General features: G+C 40.3%; 1 protein-coding gene across 11 annotated transcripts in view; it reads right to left on the minus strand.

Annotated features, from left to right (window-relative positions):
• Window positions 1-17,721, minus strand: part of RIGI (RNA sensor RIG-I) — a 58,999-nt gene that overhangs the window by 19,490 nt on the left and 21,788 nt on the right. For all 11 annotated transcript variants that reach the window (XR_013443720.1, XR_013443715.1, XR_013443716.1 and 8 more), the window contains 8 exons: window positions 16,302-16,464; window positions 14,692-14,811; window positions 11,496-11,653; window positions 10,353-10,488; window positions 8,974-9,122; window positions 6,702-6,792; window positions 4,246-4,416; window positions 2,868-3,019 (listed from right to left, as the gene is read on the minus strand). Coding sequence is in view for 3 of the 11 variants with exons in the window: in XM_078061362.1 (XP_077917488.1) it covers window positions 2,868-3,019; window positions 4,246-4,416; window positions 6,702-6,792; window positions 8,974-9,122; window positions 10,353-10,488; window positions 11,496-11,653; window positions 14,692-14,811; window positions 16,302-16,464 (1,140 nt within the window). In the remaining 8 variants the exon portion in view is untranslated. The remainder of the gene's footprint in view (window positions 1-2,867; window positions 3,020-4,245; window positions 4,417-6,701; window positions 6,793-8,973; window positions 9,123-10,352; window positions 10,489-11,495; window positions 11,654-14,691; window positions 14,812-16,301; window positions 16,465-17,721) is intronic.

Genomic DNA, 17,721 nt, shown 5'->3' on the forward strand with positions numbered 1-17,721 from the left:
GGCTTTGTTTATAAAAATCCCATAGGTAATTTTATTGGGTTCTTCTAATTCTTTGTTAGTGTTTAACTGTGACCTCCAATGAGCCTTTTTAATTTTTGAATCAAAGATGCCCATAAAGGGAGTGCCTGGGTGACTCAGTCGGTTAAGCAGCTGGCTCTTGGTTTCAGCTCAGGTCATGATCTCAGGGTCCTGGGATTGAGTCCCGCATCAGGGAGTCTGCTTAAGGATTCTCTCCCTCTCCCTCTTCAACTGTCCTTCCACTCTCTCACTGTCTTGCTTTTCACAATAAATAAATCTTTAGAAAAAAAAAATGGTCATAAAGTACTAAAGATGTTCATAAAACAGTCGTGTGACCCCTGCTTTCTACTTTAGTAGTTGGCAAAATTTTTAAATCCTTCATAAATAAACATGTATTGACTGTTTCAGGCATAACTACACCCACTTCTAGGGCAGAGACCTCTTAAATGGAACCACAGGCAGAAGAGTCCCCAGCACGTAAATCTTTTTTCTCTCTCCCCTTCCAACCACAGGGAGTATTGTTGAGTTACAGGAAAGTTAAATGCATGTATAGTATGACTGCATTCTATTTCAAAACTTAGGGCATGCCTAAGTACAACTAAGAAACTGGCCATTATAGGGGCGCCTGGGTGGCTGAGTCGGTTAAGCGTCTGCCCTCGGCTCAGGTCATGCTCCCAGGGTCCTGGGATCAAGCCCCGCATTGGGCTCCCTGCTCAATGGGGAGTCTGCTTCTCCCTCTCCCTCTGCCCCTCACCCCACTTGTGCTCTCTCTCTCGCTCAGTCTTTCTTTCAAATAAATAAAATATTAAAAAAAAAAAAAGAACCTGGACATTATAAATAAAATAAACCTAAGAAGATTCAGAAGGGAAGGCAGACAGCTAGAAAACACAAAACCCCTAAGAACAAAATGGTGGTGAGCAACCTGGGTTTTCTTTTCACCTCATATATCCCAGACTTAGGGCTGAAGGAATTGGCAACCAGAAGTGTCTACGGACACAGATAAAATAAGTGTCTCAACAGAAGCCTACTACTCTCTCTAGCTAAAGGACCAGGAAAGGGGCAGCCTAGCGAGACAAGAAACTTTTAGACAATAGCTGTTCTATTCCTGCCAAACACCACAGAATAAAACAAACAACTGTGGCCTAACCGCAGCCCATGCCAGGAAAGACTGAAGGGGTACCTAGATTTCCACCTTAACGAAGCATCTCGACACTCCCACCTAATGGTGTCAGAGAAGGCCAAGCAGGGAGCCATGCTCTCAGCCCTGCCACACGGTAGCAGCCCTTGCCTGTGATGTCAGTGGAGACCCTGCAGGGAACCAGAATGCCCACCCCCACCCACGGAATGACCAGCCAATAGGTCCCGGCTACACTGGTTCTGGGCTCCCTCTCATCCTTTACCACCTCTGCCCATTGTCTATGGCTGTTAGGGCAATCCCAGATGCTATTCAACATATGTGTAACCTGTGTTTTCCTATCCCACTCCTCGTCCTGGTGAGCTGGCTACAAAAGAGTCTGTGTCTGGCCGAGCCTCCATCTCCCTCAAAAGGCTTTTACTCTTTTTATCCTGCCACACGAGTCTACGTAGTTGGTCACCCAGTGGAAAAGACAAAAATTATGGCATGGATATTAAAGCTATCATGGTTTTAAAGACTTTACTGCCAACATCAACATATGCTACAAAACGGGAAGATGACTCTGTGAAAAACCTCTATTTTTAGTAAAATTCAGGAGGAAAATTAAGAGGAACTAAAAAATTTCCCTGCAGTTCTTCTCAATGAAAATGTGGAAGAAGTATTTTTAAATATTTTAGTCTCTAAACTTTAGGAAGAAATGTTTCTAAAAACGAGTAAATACTGACATAAAGTTGTCATTTTATGTCCTAAAATACGTGTTAATTTGCTTTAGACCACTGCTCAAAACTTTTTTGAGCAAAGAGATTATGACTTTTTAAAATTATGGACACTATGGAGTTGGTCTACTGAATTGTAAGGTTCATCTTTGTGAAGTTAAAGTCTGCCTCATGCCTCTGTCCATCACAATACTCATTTTTTGAGCACTTACTTTATTCCAGGCACTGTGCTGGGCAATGCATATACCCCATTTTATCTTCCAAACTGCCCTGTGAATTAAATACCATTACTTTCCCAACTTTACGAATGAGGAGACAGATGATTTAAGAGACAGAGTAAGTACCCGAGGTCACACATCTTCCAGGTGGCAGAGATCCCAAGATGAAAGTCTCTGCAGAGGGTCTGGAGAAAGTACGCGGTGCATGTGTGCCTGTGTGCGCGTGTATGTGGTGTTTGTGTTTCTTGACTTTCCCCAATCTGGTTCCATGCTTCTGTGTTATAAAGGAAATTACAGTAAAACGAAAGTCACTACCAAGAGGCTGAACTGAACAGATAGGCCACTCCACGGCGTGCATTCATACCAATATCTACAAGCAGGCATTCTAACACATGCGCTGTGCACGGGGAGCTTTTCTCTGAGGACTCTGCGTGTTAGAGAGAGACAGATTGGAGGGAAAGACCGAGAAGGGCTGTGTTTTGCCATGTTAGGGTGCAGTCCTCAAGATGAGCTGCCGACTTGAGGGTCATCTAACTCAGTTTGCCCTTTTATAATTAAAAACCTCACTTCAAGTATTAGCGCTAATAACATATATTTTAATCTCATTGAGACCTAAAGCAGAATGAATCTGATGTTCACTGCAGGACAAAATTTTAAGCATAAACTTATTGTTCTCATGCAACACTCAGAGCAATATGATAAAAGGCACCAACTGTCCTCATATTCTGTTTGTTACTCATGGTCAGATTCTGCAAGAGTGACACAGATTAAAAGACTTACCTTTTCTTTAAATACTGCTTCATCCCACGTCTGAAGCCTTAAAATGGAGTCATTCATCATGTTTTCTTTGTATATATTTATTTTTTCTTTTTCAATTACATCAGCATTGCTGGTCAGAAGGAAGCACTTGCTGCCTCTTGCTCTTCCTCTGCCTATCAGAAAATAAATACCTTATTTGGTGTCTTTGACTTAAAACTCTGATAAATCTGAGAAGAAGTAAACAAAGGGGTACTCCTAAAATTCAACTTTCATAGGAAAGCTTTCATAGGTAGGCTGAGCTGTTAGAGCATGGACTCCAATGCAGGTGTGCACCTCCATATTAAACTACATGTTAAACTAGGAGCCCACCTTAGACTGGCTTCCTTGGGGGGTCGCTCTCCAGACGGTATAATTGAACAGCTACATTATCAGAGACACTGCCTTAAAGACAATCCAACATGAATACTCAGGAGGACACTGTGAGCACTGTAAGATGAATAATGAACAGATCTTCCCTCAAGAGCCTTCAAAGAGGTGGGGAAATAGATATGTTCACAGCCACCAGAATATAGGTGGAAATAATAAGTGTGATAAGGAAGATAAATGTAAAGGACTATGGGCATTCGAAAATTTTTTGCCAGCTGAGGGAATCAGGGACAGGTGGGGACAAGAGGGAGGAAGTAAAACAAAGATTATCAGTAGCAGGACATGAGCGCTTTCTTCAACAAGGAGAAAATGATGAAGTCAGGGTGGCAGAAGTGGATAATGAATAAAGGGGAAGAATGAGAATAGATTGGAAAGATAAGCTGGTGCTGGATTTTGAGCTTTTTAACATCACATAAATTGGGAATGACTAGAGACTCTATATAGGGAAGTGACATGCCCAGAGCTGTTTTTCAGGAAGTAAAATGGCGGCTGTCGTTAGGGAAATTGGAAAAAGTAAGAGAGGCTAGTTAGGAGATCACCTAGTTCAAGTGAGACAGGAGAATTCTATGGAGTATCTCTTCTAGAATACAGGGGGCCCATCATTACCACAAGCACAACCATGAAAGTTCCACACTTTGGCTGCCAGAGTCTCAATCCAAGTGGGAATTATCTTACCATAAATATGTCCGTCAATGTTGGTCAAGTAAACAGTATTCATCATAAACAAGAATCAAAATAGGGTATATATTAGTGGGCAAAACTGTACCCACACAATCCTGATCAAGTAAGCCACCGTCAGGGCCAAAGACGCCAGAGTCCACTGTGCCAATGGTGATACAGCCACTATGGCTCGGTAAAGGAGAAAAGGCCAGAAGCACAATGACTGGGACAGAGTACGTTTCTAAATGACAGACACGCTCACAAATCAGACAAATTGGCAGCCATTTAGTCATGGCATCAAAGCTTTTCTCACCTCTGGTTTGGATCATTCTGATGACGTTGCCCACATACTCATACAGGATGACCAAATTACACTGAGCAATGTCGATGCCTTCATCAGCAACTGAGGTGGCAATCAGAATCTTTTTATCTCCATCGGTTCTGAATGCATCCAATGCACACTTCTGTGCCGGGAGCGTCATTCCTGTGTCAGAGTCAGAGGGCATTCATTATACAACTCACCAAAGAGGGAACTTTACCCTCGAAAAATAGCCATTAATTATGGAATGCTTATTACGTGCCAAATACTGTGATAAGTGCTTTATATTCATGATGTCAAAACAACCCTAGGCAGTAGGGCCTATTCCTAGCCTTGTTTTAGAGAGGACATTATGATAGTGTTTAACAATTTGGACTCTGCCCCAAGACTACCTGAGTTCAAATCCCAGCTGTGGCACTAACCAGCTGTGTGACTTCAGTCATGGTATCTCAAAACAAATACTGATTTTTTTTAAAAAAACTATCAACAACTATCAACAATTAATAGTTTTTTTGCAAAACTATTCATCATAATGACTTTGCATATGTATAGGACTTTATAGCTGGCAAAACAGTTTCACAACTACTTACTGCAACTTCACAAAGCCCTTTTAGGCTGATGTGGCAAGTGTTATAGTTCTCCTTTACAGATGAAGACTTTGAGGTTTTGGAAGTATGATAAACTGACAGGCTAGTTAGTGGCAGAACCTAAGTCTGAGACCCTAACAGTGTGCAGTTCTCAGCCAGTGATATACTGAGAAGAAAAAAGAATTTCAGTGGTCTCCACCTCCAAGTTAATAGAATTTATATAAGTTCTAATTTTTTCCAGTACACTGGCAGCCAAAATCTTCAGATGTATTTTAAGGCCAAAACAATTTCTTTTTACCATCCTCCTCTACTGAACGATGAGCATGCCCAAGACAGACACCATACTTCATGAATTTCTAAACTTACTCATCCACTTGTTCATCAAACATTTATTCAGCAATTATAGTTTGTCAGATAAAAATACATGGTTAAAAGGTCCATTTTTATCTACAAGGATCTCATGGAAGAAGGATATCAATAGGAAGCTATAATTCAAGGTGATGAGCAATGGGATGGAGGCAGAATTGCATCTATGGAACAGGGAGGAGAGACACCTCTACCAGTCTTGGGAGGTTGGGGAAGACTCTTTTGCAGAAGCTCAATAACTGGTAAGTTTCTAAATAAATGTGGATGGATGGATGGATGATGGACAGATAGGTGATGGATGGATGGATGGATGGATGGATAAATGAACAAACAAGAAAATGTCTTGAGTGCTTATTTGTAAAGAAATAACAAAGTTTGAAAATCAACTCATGTTAGAGTCAGACTGCAGAGAACTTTGAATTCCAACTGCAATAATGTGGTGTTGGACTTCATTTGGTAAGTTAAATTTTCAAAATCTGAATATACTTTTTAGATTCATGAAGTTTAAAATTTGCATAAGGGGAAAGTGCAAGAGTAATGACTGAGGACTGACAGGATGGGGACTGCTTATTATACACAAAACTAAACAGGAGGAACAGAGTGAGGATCTGTCCCAGCTGGTCACTGAGGGGTGGGGAGCACAGCTATGAGAATGTCAGCTGAGGGCTGGCCACCCAGGGATCCTGCTGGAGGATTACAGAGGCAGCCCTTCATCCTTTAGCCACCGTAGCTGGATTTCAGGATTGTGTGCTTGAACTTTTTTTTTTAATTAAAAATATATATATTACACATAAAAGCATCTATAGCTTAAAAAACAATAGAACGGAAACAGAACATTTTTATTTCCAGCTAATCTTAATCTACTGATTGAGAATTGGAGAAAAAGAGTGACGTGCTCAAACAATATTTTTAAAAATAACTTTGGTTTTGTCTGCAGGACCTATGGGAAGAGGAGATGTCTACAAGTTTTTGTATTCGAACACTGTGATGGCTTTCTGATGTGTCAATGTGGCTAGGCTGAACTACAGTACCCAGTTATTGATCTAGGTGCTTCTGTGAAGGGAATTCGCAGATGTAATTGAAGTTCCTAATCACTTAACATTTAAGTTACAAAAGGGATTTCATCCTCAGTTGACCTGACATAATCAATCGACCCTTTAAAAGAAGGCTTAGGCATTAGTCCCCGAGCTCAGAGACTCCAAACAGCTCATGCCTGTGAGGTTCAGGCCTGCTCTTGACCACCTGCCCTATGGATTTCAGATTCACTTTGCCAGTCCAGTTGTGCATGCTAATTCCCAAATCCCTATGAGTTTGTGTGTGTTTGTGTACACACACACATAAACAACATATAGGTATATATGTATGTGTGCATAATCTCTTACTGGTTTTGCTTCTCTAGTTGAACCCTGACTGATACAAGCATTAAAAAAGAATTTGAATATATTATAAATATTCTTATAGATACAGTATCCTAACTCTAATTCATATATATAGTACCTGTGTTGTGATTTGTTTTGCCACGTCCAGTCAATATGCCAGGTTTTAGAAAGCTGAGTTCAGAATTTTCTTCAATCCATTTCTTCAAAGCCTGAAAGTCAAAAGCAATTATCAGTTGGACACTATCTGTAGAACACATTTGTGTAACTATTAATTCAATGCTGATATCCTGCAAGAAGAAAAAAAAACTTTAAGTTAGTAAACAGTTCAGTCAGTTGTCTGACTGACAAACCTGAGAATAAAAGCTTTTTGGAATTGAATTCTATGCAATAATTAACTATAATGGTTAAGATCTTTGTGATCTGAAACAATTTAATCTCTAAGACATCCCTTATTTAAATGAAAAAAGCAATGTTTGGAATAGTGAGTGTGTAAAACTAATAAGTGAGTTTTAGCAAGATCTCAGGACATAAGATCAATATACAGAAATCAGTTGTATTTCTATTCACCAGCAAACAAGCAACTACAGGTACAATTTATAATAGCATTAAAAAATTGACACTTAGGTATAAGCGTAATAAAATATGTGCAGAATCTGTATGCCAAAAACGACAAAACAGTGATAAAAGAAACCAAAGATGTGGTAGATGGCCTCTCGGTTGGCTACCAGTGATCTCCACCTGCTGGTCTTCAGATCCTTGTAATCCCCTCCCTTCAAGTGTGACCTGCTTCTAATGAATAAAAAATGGAAGACATGCTCACTTCCAAGTCGAAGTTACAAAATGACTATGACCTCTATATTAGGCATACTCTCTCAATCCCTCTTGGATCACTCGCTCTAGAGGAGGCCGGCTGCCATGCTCTGAGGCAGCCCTATGGAGAGGCCCACATGAGTGAGCTCAGAAGCACATCTTCTGAGGCCCGCCAATAGCCAGGGAGGTATGGTTGGAAGTTAAGCCTTTCAAGTAGAGTCTTGAGATGACTACAGCCTGGGGAGAGATCCTGAGTCAGAAACATCCAGTTAAGTTGTTTCCAGATTCCTGATCCATAGATATTTTAAGAGAAGAGTTTGTTGTTTCCAGCCACTAAGTTTTGAGGTAATTTGTTATCAGCAATAGGTAACTTATACAGAAACTATATAAATGAAAAGAGAGAGATATACTATGGTCATGGATTGGAAGACTCCATATTGTTAAGATGTCACTTTCCCCCAGTTTTATCTACTGATTCAATGCAATCCCAAACAAAATCCCAGCAGACTTTTTCATATATGTGAGTGAGCTGATTCTAAAATATAAATGGAAAGGCAAAGGAGGATAGCTAAAACAATTTTGAAAAAAGGAAAAAAGTTAGAGGACTCACACCATAAAGCTAATCAAGACAGTATGGGAAGGGTGAAAAGATAGATGGATATAGATGAATGGAACAGAAGAGAGAATCCAGAAATAGACCTACATAAATAGAGCCAACTGATTTTTCAAAAAGTAACAAACGCAATTCAATGGAGAAAGGACATTCTTTTCAACATACAGTCCTGCAGCAATTGGATATCCACATACAAAAAGAAAAAAAGCATCTTAATCCGTAACTCAAAAGGGATTGTAGACCTAATTATAAATTGTAGAAATATAAAACTTCGACAAGATAACAAAGAAAATCTTTGTGATCTTGGATAAGCAAAGGGTTCTTATATACAATACCAAAAGCACAATCCCCCAAAAGAAAAAATTGTTAAAATAGACTTTATGAAAAGTTAAAATTTTCAATCAGTAAAAGATACTATTCAGAGAATTAAAAAACCAGAAGAAAATATTTACAAATCACATTTCGGACAGAGGACTTTTGTCAGACTATATTTTAAACACTCAACAATAACATGGTATACAACTCAATCAAATCCTATTTTAAAATGGGCAAAAGATGTAAACAGACACTTCACCAAAGAAGGTATATGGATGGCTACTAAGTTTATGAAAAATGCTCAACTGCATTAGCTGAAATGCAAATATAGTAAAATGAATTTTCAAACCCTAGGGAGATACCATTACATGCTCAGAGAATGGCTAAAATTTTTTTCAATTGACAAAAAATTTTAAAAGTATGAAGTCCTTGTTCTACAGGTACAAAGACTTACTATAAACCAGAGTGATGAAGATAGTGAAGTGTTTGTATAAAGATAAACAAAGAGATAATCAGAACAGAATAGACAGCCTAGAAACAGACCCACACATATTTGGGTGGGTGCCTGACTGCAGAGCAGTGAGGAAAGGACACTCTTTTCAATAAAATGGTACTGGGTCGATTTGGTATCCACAAGAAGAAAGAAGCTTACGTCCACAAGTGCTCTGGTTTTCACAAAGAGGATGGTTCTACTCTCTGGGTTTAAGTGATACTCCTCTTGCAAGATGAAGGAGAGATCTTGGAGTTTAGGGTTCTCATTGCTGGGATCCATGGAAACACTTTCCAGTTCCTTCAGGTTTTCTGCAAAAGGGGAACATTCTATAAATGGCTTATAAATTCTACAAATTTAGAACACACTGTGACCTTTAGCTATAGTTCAGTTGATCTCTCAATCTTTGACCAGAATTCCAAGAGTAATAACCACTGCTTTAATGCATACATTAAATGCAGCAATAAATGCATACTTATTTTTCCCCAGACAGCTGGGTGCTCAATGCATAGCAGCACACCACTGGGCTACATTTATGTATACTAAATACTTTGATATAGGCCAAACTAATTTATTAGCAGTAATTACCTTTGGGAAAAGAATTTTGAGAGAGGGAGAAGGCCTTACTTTTTATTTCAAATCTTCCTATAAACTTCTTGAAACATGAGCAGTAGGATTATGGGCCATCTTGGTTTTCTTCTATATATAAATTTATATATAGCACATACAAATTATAATCTCTCTAAATCATTAAAACACTTTTTTTATATTTTTATTTATTTATTTTTAAAGATTTTATTTATTTGACCGAGAGAGACACAGCGAGAGACGCAACACAAGCAGGGGGAGTGGGAGAGGGAGAAGCAGGCTTCCCGCTGAGCAGAGAGCCTGATGCGGGGCTCGATCCCAGGACCCTGGGACCATGACCTGAGCCGAAGGCAGACGCCTAATGACTGAGCCACCAGGCGCCTCAAACACTTTTTTTATATTTTTAAAGCATAGTAAAATTACTAAAAGTTGAACAAAAAAATACCAGTACCTCTCAACCATGAGAGACTTTGGACTCCGGGAAACAAACTGAGGGTTGCAGAAGGGACAGGGGGGCGAGGAGGGGGGGCGGGGTAACTGAGTGATGAGCATTAAGGAGGGTGCATGATCTGATGAGCACTGGGTGTTATATGCAACTAATGAATCATTGAACACTACCTCAAAAACTAATGATGTACTATATGTTGGCTAACTGAACTTAAAAAAGTCTGTTATAGATTAAAAAAAAAAAAAGCCACTACCTATTATAATTTTTATGGGATGTATCCTTTGCAAATCCTATTTTTCCTTTTTCAAAATAAGAAATAGTGTAAGCAACATATTTTTTCCATAAGTACCAGATTTCACTGAAGCTTAATAGTCCTGCTGTCTATAATTATCTTCTTAAGCCCAGGACAACTCCTGAGCATCACCGTACACTAAATATAATACAAGTATCCTGCCACTGGAGTCACCAGGCTCCAGTGGCTTCTTCCTCTAGAAACACCACCCACCTTCGAATCTCTGAGTGAGATGCTGCTCAATCTCATCAAATCCTGCAGCTCGGACATCAGTGAAGAAGTCTTTCAAGTAATCCAGAGCATCTTTCATCCGTGCATGCTCATTGATAATGAGGGCATCATTATATTTCTGTTTAAAATGAAAACTGAGTTTCAGTGTTTCCAAGGTCTAATGCATTTGCTGTACTGAAATTCAATTAGCTGTACTTAGCATGGAACTAATTTTTAAAATAAGCTCTTCTTAAATCTATCCCAACTTAGTTTTTTAAGATGAGTGGTTTCTAATGGTACTGCAATAAAACCTTTGAACCAAATACTATTTAAAAAATCTTAATCAGCTAGAATCATTAATTAATTAGGATCATTTTGGAGTCTAGAATTACACCTTGGAAGAGAAAGAGAAAATTACAAGAAAAATGCATGTCAAAGATTAAAAAGCAAAAAACAAAAGCAAATCAACTTCCGCATCAACTTGCCTCGTGATTCAGACATTCGACTTAATCTCCTCATACATCCAGAGCCATCAGGGAATTGCAACAGCACCTGTTCAGAATGATGGCACTGACCACCTACCCCAAATATGTAGGTAGAATTTTAAGTTCATTAAAATTCTATAAATGCATGCTGACTGAGTGCATTTTTAAATACTTTCAACAGCATGATAAGCAGAGGTGATGGTTGTTGTTTCTTAACTTCTTGGTTAACCAGAAAACAACCAAAGACCCTGGGTTTCTGAGCGTGTGGCTTTGCCAAAGTTAAGAAAACACATGCTTCAAGATAAGGCAACAGAAGTCACTTACTGAATTTTCAAGATGGCTGTCACCAATCACATATCTACAATCATGTTCATCATCCCCCAAATTTTTCCAATCGTGTCAATCATGGGAATACTAGAGGCACATGGTATAGAACGCCAGCATTTGTTTCTATCCTGTGGCTGCTTGTATTACATTTCAGTAAGCTGACAGAGAAGATGCTGAATGGGATAACTTTAAAGTTTGCTTCATAGGAACCCCTCGGAAAGTTCCTAAGTGAGCTCTTGGAAAAGGGTGAAAAGTTGATGTTCTCTTGGCTCCCAGAGCAAAGCTCCCAGGAGGTACTACAACTAAAATATGTTGCTGCAAAGAAGCCACATACCCGCAAGTGGGAAGTGTACAAATACAGGGCTTTACAAATCCTGCTCTCTTCATCTTTGTCGGGCAACTGAAACACCATGCATGCCTTCTGAACAGAAACGATCCATTGTTCATATTTCTGTGTTCCAAAATTCCTATTTTGAATTTGAGATACACTTTCTGGGGAAAAAAAAAAAAGTTTTTCATTGTGCCATATGGTCAGTCATTTAAAGTTCTAAGCATGCCTCACCCTCAAATTTTCTTTCTTGCTCTCTGTAAGCAGAGTATTCCTCCTGAAACAGTCGGTTTGCAGCAGTAGTGAATCTGTGTTGGCACGTGATTTCTTACTGAATCAAAGTATCTTACACTCAAATTCATTTCATTTTCACAAACCTCTGAGGTGGATGTTATATTTTACAGGTGAGGAAACCAAAGCTCAGAAAAGCAAAGTAATTTACCCAAAGTGACAGAGCTAGCATGTGGGGTGAGTGCAGGAATGCAGATCCAGGTGTGTCTGATACTGAAGGCTTACAAGCTCTATGAGCTGATGACCAAAGCAGCCCAGAGGTAAAACGATGGACAGGAAAATATCTAACTTTGCCTCTAACAATAAAGCAGTGAATAAAAATAATAGGTCTCATGAGCTTCATCAGGAAGATATTTAAAAGCAAGTGAGAGAGAACTCAACACACTCTCTTCTACCTTGCTATGAACTTAAGCTGTCTGATCTCCACAGCACCATTCGCAGGGCCGAGCAAAAAACAGGCACTCAAAAGATGCTCATCGTAGATGCTTCTGTATGTGTGCATCTCCTAAGCTATGCCTCAGTTGCTCGGTCCAGAAATTGAGCATCAGCTGTGGTCCAGGCTGTGTGCAGGGTGCTGGTGGTAAAAGGATGCAGAAAACAGAAGAAGCCTATTCTCAAGCAGCTCAGATCTCCAGGGCTCCCTGGGAAGAGCACAGTTTAGTAAAACTCACAGGCAAGAGCTATAATTCTGGGTTAAACTGCTCCTGTCACCCATTCATATTTAGCAGGAGGAACAAAGGAGGCTATTCAGACAAGTAGCATTGACATGCTTCTTTCCCAGCTCCAACTGCAAACAAGATGGTCAGCAGTAAACCAGATGAATTAACAAGTATTTCTTGAATGTGAGTAGGTGTGAAAATGAGCTAAGCAATCTGGAAATGAACAGCTGACAGGATGTAGACTGGGGAAAAGGTGGAGGTAGGGAATTAGAAGTGGGGGGAATAAGAAGATAGAAATTCATGTCTCTCCACCCTTCTGCTACCTCCCTAGTTCAGACTACATCATAATGTCCCTGGAAAATATGACGGCCTCCTAACTTCTTGCCTTGGTCCCTCCAATCCACTGCCCACTCAGCAGCTAAAGAGAGAGTTTCCAAAATTGCAGATGAAACATTTTGCTACCCCACCACTTAAACGCCTGTAGTGGATTCCTCTAGCCAAAATCCTACCCAGTTCTCAGGATCCTCTGTGATCTAGCTACTGATTCTCATCTCCAGCTGCTCTGCTTCCTGCATTTGACAGGACTAATGGAAGTCCTCTTACCATTTCTGCTTTCCTGGCCTTTGCACATGCTGTTCCCTCTGCCTGAAACACACCTGATCACCACCATCCACCTACCCTATCCCGTTGTTTTATTATTCCTTATCTAACTTTGGCTTTACCATTGTTCTGGAAATGCCACAAGGGCAGGAGCTGTATCTCAGGGTCCATGCTATCGCCCCATCAGCTAGCACACTGCCGAGCACCAAGTGGATGACAAGTGAATGAACATGTTCAAGGAACCGCTAAATCAAAGGATCCGAGTAGGGAAGGAGTGGAAGGTAAAACTGGAAAGAAAAGTAGAACCAGATTGTGCAGGTAGGGCCCAGACTGGCAGGTTAGAGGCTTAGAGAGCTTTGCTTGTAAGGCAGATTCAAGCAGGATACTAACATGATAAAACTGGTATTTCAGAAAGTCCAACCTGGTAACAGGGGGCTGAATGGAAAAGTGAGTGTGGGTGGGCAAACCAGCCAGACAGCAGTCAGCCTAAGTCCTAAATCAAGCTGTGAAAGAAGAGGAGAAGAGAAAAAGCAAAATAAGTGTGAAGAAAGGTGAATTCACAAATTCAACATCTCCAAAGCTGCTCCTAGTTCTGGAACCAGCACTCCCTACTGGTATATCAACAAGTGTGCAAGCCAGAAGCCTGGTGCAAATCACTCCCACTCCCACCCAAAACCGGCTGGCCATGAAATCGGAACACTTCCTGTTTGCAGTGCTCAGTGCGAACCTCCTCCTTCCACCAGCCTGTCTTGACTACCTCTGGCCCTCTTTGTTCACTGGTATTCTTATCACATCGCGAATCAGTTTAAAATCTTCAGATGCTTCCCCCTGCTTTTAGGACAAAGCCTTTCCTGGTCTGGCCCCTGCCTCTCTAGCGTCAACTCCTTTCTACTACTCATGCATTGGGAATACCATGAAATGCTTGCCGTTCCTAAAACTTTTTCTTCCGTCAATGCCTTTTCAACCTCACGTGGTTGTCTCTCCTTCTTAGCTTGGCTGACTTCAAGACTGCCTCAGGCACCACCCCACTCCAGGAAGCTTCCCTGCAGCTCATTCCAGGCCAAAGTTCCTACGTGCTCTCAAGGCACCGAGGTTGTACCTCTGCCCTGCTGTGTGGGAGCTACTCACATCTGATTCTCATTATTGACTGTGAGTTCCCTGAGGTTGGGACTATGTCTTTAACCTTGTCCTTTCCATTACCTGGCACAATGAGTATCTGGTGAATGAATGAAAGAACAAAAGAGAGAAGAGAACTTGGTAACTTCATGAGAGAGTCTCAAAAGAGGAAGAATCGAAGATCACTGCCTGTTTCAATTTGAAACATCAGGGAAATGGTGGTTTCATTCATATAAATGGGGAAGTCAGAACTTAGAACTTTTCAAATTAGCTAATTTGAAAGCCATGAACTGATTTAAATATGGTATTGTTCAGGTATGTATGTCCAGAGATTTACTTTGAATTTAAAAAGAAAAAAAAAAGGAAGAGAGACTAAAGGAGGACTTACAGGTTTCCTGAATAACCTATAATCAGGAAGGTTGACCTCTTGATTACGGTCTTGACCCTGTCTGAACTGAAGAGAATGCAAAAAGACAGTAGTGAACAATATATGGTTATTCCTAAATGGAGAGAATACAAAATGAGATTTATCTCACCGAGAGTTACAGTACCGAGCTCGTCAAAGATATTCTTTGCCAGACTCTCTGTCTCCCTCATCAGCTGTGATATGATGCATTTAAATCTGTCAGTAGTCCGTGATTCCACTTTCCTGAAAACTAAAGCCATCAAAACAAAGTGAGTATTTTTCAGGAAGAACACATCATAGTTCGAAGCAGGCATCTGCACACCTTTCTCTGCCTCTGTTACTTCTTCTGCAAGACCTGAGGCCCCAAGCTCACAGGGTGGTAGTCTAAATGATGTATCAAATGCTCAAAAACCTTGCAAGAGCTCCCGAGTGCTTCATGCACAGATTCTAACATCTCTGTCTTTCATGGTCTGGGTCTAATCCAACTTCTCATTCTGGTTTTCCTCCTTACTCAACATGGAGCCTCTACTCTGACAAGGCTGGTATCCATCTTATCTCTGCAAGTACAACACTTTTTAACCCTCTCTTCTTTGATTTTCTCCTTTCCCACCCAACCCCCAGAAGCGCTCACACTGTTCCTAAAATTCATTATTGCATTGTTTCCGCAGAAACTTAATAACTGCCTACCACGTGGCACGTTCTGGTGATAAACAGTTGAAAAGAACACAGTCTGTGCTCCAGAGAGGTCTGTGTTCTCAGGGGAGAGAAAGGTACATTAGCCAAATAACCACAGTAAAGTGCCATAATGTAAGTATGTGCCAGGTGTCAAGGGGCACAAGGAAGAAAATCTCTAATTCTTCCAAAGGAGGAAATGCTGGGGGTAACTAGGGGAAGAGGAATGAAGGAAGCAGAAGATGCATTTGAGGAGCCCAGAGGAATGCAGCATGGTTAAACTTATAGGAGGGGGCAATGAAGTACAGAGGGCAGAGGGGACTGGATTCCAAAGAAGTTTGTACTTGATACTAAAAAGTTTAGATTGGGTACCTTCCCTAAACTCCTTACAGGCAACTCCCAGGAAGGAACTGAACTGCCCCTCCCTGGCTATTTAATGTGTGTTTGCGATGCCTTATTCAGTCATACACTATCCCCAGAGCAAGGATGAAGGCAATATGTCTCCTCTTCTGCTGTCTCTTGCTGGGTTAGTATAGCATTGGAATTTAGTAAACATTTGCTGGTCAATCTTTTTAAAAAATCATATTGATCTGCTGAGGAAAAATATGATGAACTCAGATTAATTTCATTTCAACCCATATCATCAGATACATTATTCAAATAATGAATGATCACACAGTATCTTCCTCAGGCATGCAACTCAGGGAAGGACTGAGCCCAGCTCTTGGCCATTTACATGCTTTGATTTTCTCATCTTGTCTCTCTCATTGTTAGTATCCTTATAAGAACTTTATCAAAAACAAAACAAAAACAAAAAAAGAACTTTATCAAACTGAAGAGTAAGAATGTTTGCTTTCAACAGTCCACACTCTTGAGGTTCATCCATTGCTTGAGGACAGAGTTTGATTGAGGAAAGAGGCATGAAATGTAATTATTTCCCAAGTTTGGGGTTAAATATTTTCTACTAAACAGAAAAGGTAAAAATTCAGTATTCATCCAAATGTCTCTGAACTAGGAAAAGCAGAGGGTAACGAAGTTCTAAAGGGCTTGTTACTGGATTCCACTTACACTTCTGGGGCTTATAGACAATTTCTTCCAATTCCTCCAAGTTGTCTTTGACTGTTGCTATCACTGATGTGTCAAGAGAAGCACACAGTTTGCAGATATATTCCATGGCTTCCATTGTGTTTTTGGCATCCCCAATGCCAACCGAGGCAGTCAGCCCAATGACCTGTGAGGATCATTCCAAATTGTCAGATATCTGGAAAACAGCATGCCATTTCCACACTCCCCCATGCAACCCTTTCCTGCTAAAGTAGGGGTGTTTGTTTGTTTGTTTGTTTTACTAATTAAAGAGTAAGAAAACTAATTTTTTCCCTGATATTCTCTATGACACTGCAAATGGAAAGGTCCCCATTAGGCAAAACACTGAATAGATGCAGGAGTCACAACTTATCAAATGAACACGAATTAGCAAAGAAACCAAGAGCAAAAACCATTTCAAGGCAGGACTTCTTTCTTCTCTACCCTTGTGTCCTACATGATATGCAGAACAACATACTAAAAGGAAAGGGACCAAATCAGACACAACTCCATTCTAAACGCAACCATGTCACACTGGCTGTGGATTCTTGGACAAGTATCTTCAGCCCTCTTTAAAGTTGGGAAACAATAGCTATTTAAAATGATAGGTGTGTGAATTCAGTAAGATAACATTTGCAAAAAAAAAAAAAAAAAAATAGCTTAATGGTCACCTAATAATTTATGTCTTCCTTGAATAGCCACTCAGTAAATACTGAATAATTGACTCATTAGCAAGGAATCTAATCAACCACCAATTTTTTTTCTAGAAGAAAAAGCTGTAAGAAATGTGATTGCTACTGAATTTTGTCTATGGGTACCATACTGAATTTCTTCTAACCTATGCTTCCTAAACAGGTAGTTATTAGGGCTAGAGAACTTTAGGTACTGTGATATTGGTATACTATAAATTCAGGGTTTCCAACCTCATCTGGATCCTTAATGTAACCAAGAAATTCTTCTATATATTCCTCTTAGTACTCTCTCTCATTTCAAATTCTCTCCATGTATCTTGAGCTCTGTCCCCATTCCTATCTTGATTATTCTCAGCAAATAATCTGTCTACCTCTCCTACACATAAGAGAAAAGAGAGATTAAATGCCAGGGATTCCCTACCTTTCCTGTCCCCATCTAAGAACTACTCTCTCTCTCGACTCTTCTCACACCCTCACCTCTGATGACACCAAAAATGGTGTCCCATCTGCTCTCCTCTACTAACGCACATTCCTGCCTACTTATCCCATACCCTCTGGTCTCTCCTAGCATCTTGTTCTATCGATCATTCCCTCTATCCCACTCTGCCTCACCTATTGCTATTTACCACTTCACATTTTACACTCAAATGATATGGAAGACCTTCAGGACTCTTGGGCACACCACGCTCTCTCATACCTCTGTGCCTCTGGAC

This window comes from Halichoerus grypus, chromosome 14 (assembly GCF_964656455.1).
Source record: "Halichoerus grypus chromosome 14, mHalGry1.hap1.1, whole genome shotgun sequence".
Taxonomy (NCBI): domain Eukaryota; kingdom Metazoa; phylum Chordata; class Mammalia; order Carnivora; family Phocidae; genus Halichoerus; species Halichoerus grypus.